This window comes from Misgurnus anguillicaudatus, chromosome 18 (assembly GCF_027580225.2).
Source record: "Misgurnus anguillicaudatus chromosome 18, ASM2758022v2, whole genome shotgun sequence".
Taxonomy (NCBI): Eukaryota; Metazoa; Chordata; class Actinopteri; order Cypriniformes; family Cobitidae; genus Misgurnus; species Misgurnus anguillicaudatus.
In genome coordinates this window covers 39697007-39709454 of record NC_073354.2, presented here as the reverse complement: position 1 = coordinate 39709454, position 12448 = coordinate 39697007, and the positions used below count along the sequence as shown (strand labels likewise).

The window sequence follows — 12448 nt, the reverse complement described above, 5'->3', positions numbered from 1 at the left end:
TGATTACAATCACAAACATCAGAGACCAAACAATCAAAGTATTTTTAACAACTGGTGTCTCTACAAATGAAAACTATCGGACATTTATCCTCTTTGGGATAAAATGACTTAAAATGCATGTGTTTGTATAATCTGTATTTGTTTGGATTTTGTGAGCCAGAAGAACAAACTGAATGTTGAATTGAAATAAGAAAAGTAAGGGAAAGTTGTTTTATTCTCTCTTTAATTAAAAACACTTAGTGACCCCATACTGACCAAACTACCTGTTATTTTTTACATATAGTCAACATTGACATTTAATCCCATTCAGATAGTAATGTAGATTTGCTAATCTGTAAAAGTGTGTATCTGGATCAGGGTAATCCAATCCAATTTTGCTTTGAAAAAACAGGACAATCCTGGATAGCAAAACATGAGAATTTCAAATTGAATGAAACTTTTTGAACAACTGGCCCCAGAGTTTTAGTATTTAATAGATATGTGAGACTAGAAACAAAAAACTGAATCAATTCTTCATAAAAAATTTGCAAATATATTTTGTATACAAATATGTTTGCAATGCGATAAATGACTTAAATTAATCTCATAAAATAAAATGCTATTTTCTTGTTCACTTGCTTCAGCTCTGTGTGTATTATAGTTGTGCTTTTGTATCGACAAGGTAAAAGATAAAATAATTCATTCACAATTTAAAGTTGAACCTATACATCTTCAGTCTTTTGTGGTTGTTTCTGTGTGAACTTCTGTTAGTTGTGATTTTTCTTCATTATTTGTGATGTCATAATTTATAGAGATTTATAGCAACTCCAACTCTTTATTTGATCATCTTTGGTAATTATTTCGTAAGGATTTATGCCATTTAATAGACATTTACATTTATGCATTTAGAAGATTTAGGACTTACAAAGAATAGGAAACAATAAAGCGATTTGCCATAGGGAGGCAATAGTAAAGGTGCTTATACCAAAAAAGGAGTTTTGACTATTTAGAAACACTAAGTTAGTGGTTTAAAAAAAATAAAAATAGAAATGCGTTCAATATCTATGTCAAGTATTTTTGTAAAATATTGTTTCTTAATTTTTTTTATGTGGTTGATCAGATTGCGAAACTGACGTTTGGGTGCCACATTTAAAATGGAAAAATTTATATATTTCAAAGATGTTTTATTAACTAGGATAAAATAGACAAATATTTTCTAGCACTTGATAATTTAGTCATTGAAATGTTCAGTAATTTATATATGTTTTCTGTTCTGTATTATTTAGAAGTCCTTTGACAATTTGGATTTAAAATGTAGTTTTAAAAAGGTAAAACAAAGAAACATTATGATGTTAAAGGAACAAGCAATAGTAATGATTCAGGATTTATTTTATAGGTCACTGATGAAATGTAAGCTAATTTTAAGAAGCAGATTTTCTTCTAAAAATGTTATTGGGTTTTGTACGAACGTGCCATCTCAAATGAATATTGACAATGAAGCAAAATGAGGATTACACTCACAAGAAATATCTAATGTAATTGGTTATAAAACAGAAACAAGTCAAAGTTTATTTATAAAGCAGTTTTTTAAAAACAGCAAGTGCTGTAAATGAGGAGAATAAAAATGGTCCTTTTAACGCTTCTCTTGATTCACATGTTTTCTGTGGTGTTTCAAATCTGTAATGAAATGATATGTGTGTGTGTGTTCGTTTAGAGTAAGTTGGTGATGGAGGGCTTCAGGAGCTTACGGGAAGGCGAGCAGGTGGAATTTACCTTCAAGAGGTCGAGTAAAGGTCTGGAGTCACTCAGGGTTACGGGGCCCGGTGGGGGCCCCTGCTCCGGCAGTGACCGACGCCCTAAAGGGAAGGCCCCGCCCCCCAAGCGCAAACCAAAGGGAGACCGGTGAGTCCAGAGAGCATGATGGGATATGTAGTTTAATGTAATGCATGTCAAATCTGGAAGTATTGATCTGTTCACACAGTGCTGTATTCCTTCTGCATACATTTGGTCTCACGTGAATAATTTTAGTTTTATTGTTTTTTAAATTGTTTTTAGCAGTGGTCACTGGTTATTTTAAACCTTTAGGCAAAGCTTACAGTATGTTATCAGAACTGTTTCTTTGGAAACAAGTATCTTTTAATAGTATTAAGGCAGAGGTCTTCAACCTTTTTGTGAGCGAGGGCTACCACAATCTGGAAGGCTACGTTTTTATATAGTCTACTCAAAACTTTTTTGTTTTACTTGTCGATTTTATTTTATTTTACTTGTTAATGTTGTATTATTGTTTAAAATGTTATCATGCATGAAAGAATTCAAGCTAATATAAAAAATATGAAATAAGAAATATTAAATGTGCTTTGGTGTTTAACTTAAAAACTTTGTGCGGGCAACATGTTGGACTGTACTAAGGAATAATATTAGTAAAAACAGCAAATAGTAGATGAAATAGTTTTATGGTGCATTTTAGTTAACTGCATCCCCAAGAGCAATGATTCATTATTGGAAAAATAAGAAAAAAAAGAGATATTCAATGTTTTTTATTAGGTTCAAATAAAAAGAGGATTATCATTCTTGATAAATAGAAAACATCAAAATCTTGGAAACAAAAATTAATTCATATGTATTTTTATATTTTAGTTCTGTTTGTTTGTTTGTTTTTCTGGAGAAAGATGAAAAATAGAGAAAGACAATTTAATTACAATATTTTGTCAAAAAACATCTTTTAACAATGTGCTTTAAAATGTATTCATTTTATTCGTTTCTTTTGCTTAACTTAACAAATATGAAGTGTATTTAATTCTTAAACAAATTTTTTTTTTTTAAAGTAATAGGTATTCTTTAGCTAGAAATTTTACTAAATTTAATTATTATACATTGCTTCAAAATATTTATTCCAATAGAGTCAATAATGTTTTTTTTTAATAGATAAATATGTAACATGTATAATTACCTGCTTTTATTAAAACAATTAGTTCACTTTAAATGTTTTATATATTTCTATTGGTTCTGATCTGGTTTGTACTTATTTATAACTCATGGAAACAGGATTATAAATTTTTCTTGCACAAGAACTTTTTAACATTTTTAATTTTAAACACATATATTTGTTTTGATTTAGATGTAAAGCATTTCAGTGTTTAAATGTCCAGCAATATCGCTGTGTCTTGAAAAATGCAATGCTAGTTTTTATGTGGAGTTTTGATTTTCCAAACACTTTTCTGTGCAGATTTCTTATTGATTGTGAGTCTGACATCCATTTCCTGTTTCCATGGAGATCAGAGCAAAAAAGAAATTGAAACTGAACTGAGTCTTTTTAATCTATTGTGTTAAAGCTATTTTTAAGTTTGTGTACATGCTTGTGGGTGAGCAGTTTATTGTATTATATAGTTGTGTTAACAGTGAGACAGTCTTTAAATGATGAGCGATAAAGATGAAATGAGCTCAGATGATGTGAACACATCTCTGTAAAAATGTATGATCTTAGAAGTGCTCAGTAAATTTGTAGAAATATATAGAAATTGTCTCCATGCAATTATTAAATTGACTCTGGTCAATTGCTGATATGGGCTGAATAGAGAGACTATAAATGTTCAATAAACACCCATCAGTGTTATGTACATGAAGCGGTTAGTGCTGATGGTAAACTCCGCCATCTAGCGGCTGAAAACACTCACTGCAGATAGAAAGTAATCTTTACAATAATAGTTTTTTTTCGTCTAACCTTAAAACAACTTTTTGCATAGCATGTATGTTTTTAAATAAATGCTTAAAAAGTCAATATATCAGTTTTGTCAGTGACCGTGCACCAAAATAGTTTTTACATATCCAGTTTATATAAATCCACAGTTTTGAGAGGTTTTACACAGTTTTAATACTTAGAATAGAAACACGAAGTGATGATTGTGTATCATGTAGATGTTTATTAAAATATTATCTAACAACTTATTAATATTATCTTTAACAATATATCGAACACATATGAAATATCTAGATGGGTCTCTCTCTCTCACACACACACACACACACACACACACACACACACACACACACACACACACACACACACACACACACACACACACACACACACACACACACACACACACACACACACACACACACACACACACACACACACACACACACACAGATTTTCTATATTTAGTGTCGGTAATGTCATTTCCAACTTGCTCGTTTCCATGCACCGGAATTTCCTTGGCAACCGAGAGCTCCATGGCAACTTGGATGCTGTCCCTTTCTGGACAGTTCCTTTGGCTCATAACTCAATCTCCTCATATCTTAATAGTGCACATTAGGCTTGCGTTTTTTTATCTCTTACTATGAATCATATAAAGTGTGTTTTATACATAAATGTGCACAGAATTTCAATATTTTTTTACGAAAATGTTATGTATCTTCAGTTTATCTTCAGTCATGAATGGTCTTATACTGCCCCCTGGTGTACACTCAATATGAGTACAGTTCAGGAAAGTATGCATGTTCACCACCATGGCCGTAACCTGGGTTTGAAAATTAGTGAGGTCCAGTGTTAAGGAGTTAACAAAGTGCACGAAAATACACTCTAAGTACACGTATTAAATGTACTATTTTTGTAGTTTTAGTACATTCAAGTGTACTATATTTTTCTTATGTATTCTGTCTTAACCTTTTTGCGATTTTATACTTTGGATACACACTTTGTCTATATGTTTTTTGGGGTGGGGGGTGGACATTGTTATGTTGCCCCCTGTTTATTAGACTGTATTTGTTAATACAGCAGTTTACTGTTGACTTAGGATGCATTTTTTATTTATTTATTTTCATGCAACAATGCTTATTTTAGCATTATATTTATCGTTTTAAAGGAGTCATGATAGAACCCAATAGAAAATAAGTCAATGGGGCAAAAACAGCCAGGGACAGTAAATGCGGGAGAAAAAAAATTAAATCCGATTCTGCACAAGAACTAACAATGCATCAAAGCCAATGTTGTTACTAATCTTTCACATGCCCAAGACCGTGATAAAAAGTAAAAAAATCCAGGCCACAATCACTTTTTATATCGAAAATGTGTGTGTGTGTGTGTGTGTGTGTTCCACAAATCAGTTTTGAGTGAGTTTTTGAAAAAAAAATCATTGACAATTAAACAGTAAAAATCCTGGATTTGTCTTAAACATTTAGCAGGTTTTTTGAACATATATTTTTATTATTCAACATTTTTGATGAGGACTGAGGTTGCGTAACAGATTTATGCAAAAAAGTTTGAAACCAAATATTTAACAAGTTAAAAAAATCTGCCAATGGGGTAAGCACATTTTTATTGAATTTTTCTTGAATTTAGTGTTTAAGAAAATCTTCAAGATTTTTTTGCTTACCCCATTGGCATATTTTTTTGTTTGTTTTATGCACAAAATCACTTAAATTTGATATTTTTTGTCTAAAAATTAGACTTATTTTCTTAGGTCGTTTTCCTCATCAAGAAAAAGCAGCTTAATTTAAGATTTTTTTAGATATTTTTACTGAAAACAAGACAAAAATACTAAGAATTTTTTTCTTGAAAATCATTTTTGCACTGTGTTTCTGATATCTGCGTTTCATTTCTGCTCTAGCTTGTACTTATCTAGTGTACTAATTTGCTTGGGTTGTTCATCATTTGTAAGTTGCTTAATCAAATCATCTGCTAAATAAATATTAAAGGGGACATATGATGAAAATCTGACTTTTTCCATGTTTATGTGCTGTAGTTGGGTCCCCAGTGCTTCTATCAACTAAGAAAATGTGAAAAAGATCAACTTAGTTTTGGTAAACCATTCTCTGCAAGCATGTGAAAAAATAGCTCATTGAAATTTGTCTCCCCTTGTGATGTCAGAAGGGGATCTTATTATAATAATACCGCCCCTTAATCTGCACTATCCAAACACGGCACTGACATTTAGTGCAGAGAAAAAGAGAGAAAATAATAGACAGCACAACTGAGTTTCAATTTCAACAAACCGCCATTATGGTGATCAGTGTTTGCATTATCAGCTCATTTGCATTTTTAAGGACACACCCATAAACAGCACATTTTTGCTTACACCTGCAAAGAGTCAATTTTATCATGCTATAATAAATTACCTATATGGTATTTTAAGCTAAAACTTCACATGTGTATTCTGGAGATACTAAAGTTTTATTTTACAAAAAGTCTTGTGAAATGTCCCCTTTAATGCATTTTGTGTCTTGCAGGTGTTATAACTGTGGTGGTCTGGACCATCATGCTAAAGAGTGTGGCCTTCCCCCCCAGCCAAAGAGATGTCATCGCTGTCAAAGTGTCACACATATGGTGGCCCAGTGTCCCCACAAGAGGGCGCTGTCTCCCTCCACGTCTCAGGACCCCCATCACCCCACCACCTCAGCTCAGTCACAGGAAGAGGAGAGTCGGTCGGGCTCGTCGCCGCAGGAAGGCACCTCGTCCTCTCCGGAGGAAGCGACTCAGCGCGGCTCTCGCTCTCAGCGCTGGAGGAAGAGTCGGGACTGAGAGGAATCTCTCGGCTGAGACCTCCCGTCTGACGGGTTCCCTTCGGCTTTTCACCTCATCTCGACGGAGCCCGGAGCCAAAATCTTCTACCTCACATGCCCGGGTCACCGGGGAGATCCTCCCTCCCGTGCAGCTATGGTATCGGTCGATGGGGATTACACATCCGTGTGTGTTTTTATGAGCAATCACAGCAATCTCTACGATGTGGGTGTGTGTTGTAAAGCGAGTGTGTGTGTAAATGTGTGATGCAACGGTAAATAGATGATCAAACTTAAATATCTAGCATTGAAGAAAACGGTGAATCAGGATTTTTTTATTCAGTACGTCTGACATCAGCACTTGAGGCTCAAACACAATTACAAAAAAAGTTTAGGTTTCTTCATAAATCACTTTTTTTGTCTGGGTCATCACTTATAAAAATGGCCCTGATGACAAAACTTACTTTCTTTAGTTTGCTTAACCAAACAAAAACTAGTTTATGGACCCTGATCACCGACCTGAAGTTATTGTGCATTTGTGCAGGTTGTTTTAATGTGTGGCAAATCAAATCAGATTCAGCACCTGGTCTTAATTTTACTATGAATTTGAGACTTAACCAGTGTTAGATACGACTGATAACAAAATAACTTTTTTCAGAAAGAACAAAGTAACTTACTTATAATTATTGGCATTATTTAGCTGCAGTCTAAAGATGTTTTTAAGCTCATGGTAATGATCCAAGGCATTAATATATGATGAATTATAAATAGCGATTCATACAGAGCATGTAGGTAGATGAAGTCGATGCTGTATGTTGACATTTTGATTTGTCCCCCCCCCCTCTTCATGCATTAAGGATCTTCACTTCATAAAACTGCTCATTTAGTTACGTGAAAATCTGAGCGTGCAAAAATCAAAATATTGAGAAAATTGTCTTTAAAAGTTGTCTAAATTAAGTCCTTAGCAACACATATTACTAATGAAAAATATACTAATGTTTCTGAGACATTGTGTGACACATTTGAATGTTTTCAGATATTCAGGTCATGGAAAATTGTTTGGATCGTATGGGACATTTACACAACCATAAACAGTGAAGTTTTTTGCGTTTTGGTTGTATGAAAACATGACAACTGTGTTTTTGTGGTCCTGAAAATGCTAAATTTTGATGACGAGTAATTTACGTCAAAGCGTCCCCGTCTACACTCTGAATCTGGTGCGCAATAATTCAGCAAAACTCTGCTAAGAATAAATAATAACAAATTACTTTTAAAGTAGTTTATTTTATATAACAAGCAAAATAAACAACATGTACACTCACCTAAAGGATTATTAGGAACACCATACTAATACTGTGTTTGACCCCCTTTCGCCTTCAGAACTGCCTTAATTCTACATGGCATTGATTCAACAAGGTGCTGAAAGCATTCTTTAGAAATGTTGGTCCATATTGGTAGGATAGCATCTTGCAGTTGATGGAGATTTGTGGGATGCACATACAGGGCACGAAGCTCCCGTTCCACCACATCCCAAAGATGCTCTTTTGGGTTGAGATCTGGTGACTGTGGGGGCCATTTTAGTACAGTGAACTTATTGTCATGTTCAAGAAACCAATTTAAAATGATTCGAGCTTTGTGACATGGCGCATTATTCTGCTGGAAGTAACCATCAGAGGATGAGTACATGGTGGTCATAAAGGGATGGATATGGTCAGAAACAATGCTCAGGTAGACCGTGGCATTTAAACGATGCTGAGTTGGCACTAAGGGGCCTAAAGTGTGCCAAGAAAACGTCCCCACACCATTACACCACCAGCAGCAGCCTGCACAGTGTTAACAAGGCATGATTGATCCATGTTCTCATTCCGTTTACGCCAAATTCTGAATGTCTCAACAGAAATCAAGACTCATCAGACCAGGCAACATTTTTTCAGCCTTCAACTGTTCAATTTTGGTGAGCTTGTGCAAATTGTAGCCTCTTTTTCCTATTTGTAGTGGAGATGAGTGGTACCCAGTGGGGTCTTCTGCTGTTGTAGCCCATCCGCCTCAAGGTTGTGCGTGTTGTGACTTCACAAATGCTTTGCTGCATACCTCGGTTGTAACGAGTGGTTATTTCAGTCAAAGTTGCTCTTCTATCAGCTTGAATCAGTCGGCTCATTCTCCTCTGACCTCTAGCATCAACAAGGCATTTTCACCCACAGGACTGCCGCATACTGGATGTTTTTCCCTTTTCACACCATTCTTTGTAAACCCTAGAAATGGTTGTGCGTGAAAATCCCAGTAACTGAGCAGATTGTGAAATACTCAGACCGGCTGTCTGGCACCAGCGCTCAAAATTGCTTTAATCACCTTTATTTTCCATTCTGACATTCAGTTTGGACTTCAAAAGATTGTATTGACCAGGACCACACCCCTAAATGCATTGAAGCAACTGCCATGTGATTGGTTGATTAGATAATTGCATTAACAAGAAATTGAACAGGTGTTCCTAATAATCCTTTAGGTGAATGTAGATTACCTAGGACCAAAACATTTGTTATTTTCAACGAGGTATTTGTTCAAGAGTTCAGTTTAGCAACTAGTCAGACTATTATACAAACAGAAACCGGAAGTAAAGTTCAGACAAGACGCGTAATCGCGTCACTTCACGTGTGTCCGATGAAACCGTCTATAACCAAAAGAACAATGGCTGCCTACAGGAATGCGTTTGTGCTGCTCGAGATACTGAGTTTATTAATGCTTCTCCAACAAAGTTTACAAAACATTTGCATAGTCCAGAGTCACTTATATAAAAAAAAAACACCTCGTCCATCAAAACAAAACCGCTCTATATATGTGCTTTTGTTATCGCGATTGTTTGCATTTATTGCTCTTGAAGAATGAGTATGTGTGCAGGCGTGTAGTTTTTCTTTACAAGGGAACATCGCCATCTGCTGGTCTGGCACCCATAATATAGCATTTTTAGTCTGGATCATGTAAAATCAGATTTTTGTCATGAACATGATTTTCTTTAAACACAAAGGAAAAACTGGTTTTTACTACATCATTGTCATGTAAACGTAACCTTAGAATATCTAAATCTTTTTTTTAAATCTCACCTTTGTGAGTTGTGTGCTTCTAAAAGTCGACTTTTCACAGATACCAATTTTAAATCTAAGTCTATTCTGGGAAAACTGACCAAAAATATTGAACTTATCCTGCAGGGGCATATAATTTTTTTGTATATTATCAGAGAAATAATTTCTTATAATTCCCAAACATTTTAATGGCAGTTACTAAATTTTTTGTAAGCCGAACTATTAACTAAGTTATACTTAAACTTAAACGTTTTGATTCCTTAAAACAAAAATAGTCATTTTTTTGCATTCATTTAGGTTATATCCAACTCTACAGCACATTATATTATATCTGCATTTACATTGGCCGACATAGTGTCTGTCGAAATCACACCTGCCTGTTTTCTCTGTCAACCGATGAATGTATATCAGTTAAAGCCTTAGTGAGACTTATCTGATGAACTCGGATCTGAATGATCTAGCAGGTGTAGTCTAACAGTTTAACCGCTTAAGGGTGATCTACTACAATCATCCAATGAATATAAGTGAAAGATACAGAACAGAAGTGCACTTGAACAGCATTGTCAGAAAACATTGTTTACACATGAAGTTAGATGATGGAACATCCCATAATGTCCTTTAAAATTCAAATGACATCAGCAATAATTTTCACTCCTCGTATGAATGTCTTACTTACAAGCTTTAGATATTCAACAGATAAAGCATTTAACATGCCAGCATACATCTTTGATTTGAATTTATTTAGGGCTGGACAATAATCTAATATCAATATATATTTCAACGGTGATATGGTTTCTAAACACATTTTCGATATTTCAATATACATTACGGCGTCCCGTGGCCTTAAATGCGTGTTAAAGATACTTTTCCTTCCAAAGCGTGCTCCCATGGCGTCTTTCGTAGCTAAGCAACAATGAGCCACGGTCTCCTGGACGGCGAGTTAAAAAATTTTAGGGTTACTTTCACTAAGGCTATTTATTAATATTTTCCACATATTACTATAATAGCAAATTGATTAAAACTATGAAAGTCAATATACTGCGACTGAATAAATGGTTTAGATTGAGAGCCCTGCATTACAGCATTTATCACTGACTGACGTTCAGGTGCGCATTATTAATATTAAAGGTGACACTTAAAGTCTGACAGTGAGTTTGCATTTAATTTTGTATGAAGGCAGCTAAATACAAATTAAAGATAAATATCAATTTATTTATACCATTTATTATTATTTTTTAAATATTTTATTGTTTTATAGGAGGAGGCTTTATAGACTTGGCAAATTCACAGTTTGAAGGCAGACACATCTGCACTGTTCGCAGTTTATCCCAATGCTTTTTTAACATTCATACCGTTATCGGATTTATATCATACCGAATGAAATTTAGAAGTATCAGCGATAGAAATTCTGTCCATATCGTCCAGCCCTAAATGTATTAATTTTGTCCTGATTTGCTGTGAACAGGAGACGGACTCTCAAGTTTAGCCCCAAATCAAACTCAAATTCATGTTTGAACATTTGTCAATGTAATTTTTTCAGCCTGATTTCACAAGAATTCGTACATATTTGACGAGTTGGCTAATTCATATGAATTCATTAAACTTCGTGTCATGCGAATTTTTCGCTCGAGTTGAATATTTTCAGCTTGGGTGAGAAAGCGTTTGAGGCGAATACCGCGAGTTTTCGCGGCAAACGCGCCACCCATATCCGAATACCGCGAGTTTTCGCGGCAAACGCGCCACCCATATCCAAATAACCCAAATCGTACAAAAACATACAAATGTGGTCGTATGAATAAATACGAATTAGCGAACTTCTCAAGTATTTACGAATTCTCGAGATAGCGTTGCATTTTTTTTATCCAAGGGTTAATGCTACGCACACACCAAACGCGGGCATCGCTTTACTCGCTCTAGATTACTCGCAGGATTTAAGTTCGTGTCATGCAAATTTTTCGCTTAAGTTGAATATTTTCAACTTGGGTGAAGACGCGTTTGAGGCAAATAGCACGTGTTTTTGTGGCAAACGCGGAGCCGATATCGCGTCATTCGCATCGCACCACGCGAGGACGTGTCTGATCGCATCTTTGCATTGACTTTAAATGTAATCTACTCTCGCAAAACGTTGATCTTGCGTCTGGTGTGAACCCACAGTAATGCAATGTACACACAAAACGCCCTGCATCGCATTACTCGCGGGAATAAACTTCGTGTCATGCGAATTTTTTGCTTGAGTTGAATATTTTCAGCTTGGGTGAGAAAGCGTTTTGAGGCGAATACCGCGAGTTTTCGCGGCAAATGCGCCAACCATATCCAGATAACGTGCCACCCATATCCAAATAACCCAAATCGTACAAAAACGTACAAATGTGGTCCTATGAATAAATACGAATTAGCGAACTTCTAAAGTATATACGAATTCTCGAGATAGCGTTGCATTTTTTTATCCAAGGGTTAATGCTACGCACACACTAAACGCGGGGCATCGCTTTACTCGCTTTAGATTACTCGCAGGATTTAAGTTCGTGTCATGCAAATTTTTCGCTCAATTTGAATATTTTCAACTTGGGCGAGAAAGCGCTTTGAGGCAAATACCGCGAGTTTTCGCAGCAAACGCGCCACCCATATCGCGTCATTCGCATCGCCCCACGCGAGGACACATCTGATCGCGTCTTTGCATTGACTTTGTATGTAATCTACTCGTGCAAATCGAGTAAGTGTTAAGTGTTTCGCGTGATTTACTTTTGAAATGTGTGCGCCGTGAGCAGTGAAACTCAGTTTCTGGATTAAAACTATACAATAGATCCCGTCAAGAGAACATGTTCATGTGTTTTTTTTATTTGAATTTTTTTACACGGGCTTATCTTTCACCAGAGGTTTCCTAGAAAAAAATC

At 35.3% G+C, this 12448-nt stretch overlaps 1 protein-coding gene across 3 annotated transcripts in view; it reads left to right on the top strand.

Moving 5' to 3' along the window:
- lin28b (lin-28 homolog B (C. elegans)) overlaps positions 1 to 10770 on the top strand; it is a 32926-nt gene extending 22156 nt beyond the window's left edge. For all 3 annotated transcript variants that reach the window (XM_073856495.1, XM_055186751.2, XM_055186752.2), the window contains 2 exons: positions 1694 to 1881; positions 6208 to 10770. In XM_073856495.1, the coding sequence (XP_073712596.1) occupies positions 1694 to 1881; positions 6208 to 6499 (480 nt within the window). In that variant the 3' untranslated portion in view covers positions 6500 to 10770. The remainder of the gene's footprint in view (positions 1 to 1693; positions 1882 to 6207) is intronic.
- The last annotated feature ends 1678 nt before the right edge of the window (positions 10771 to 12448 follow it).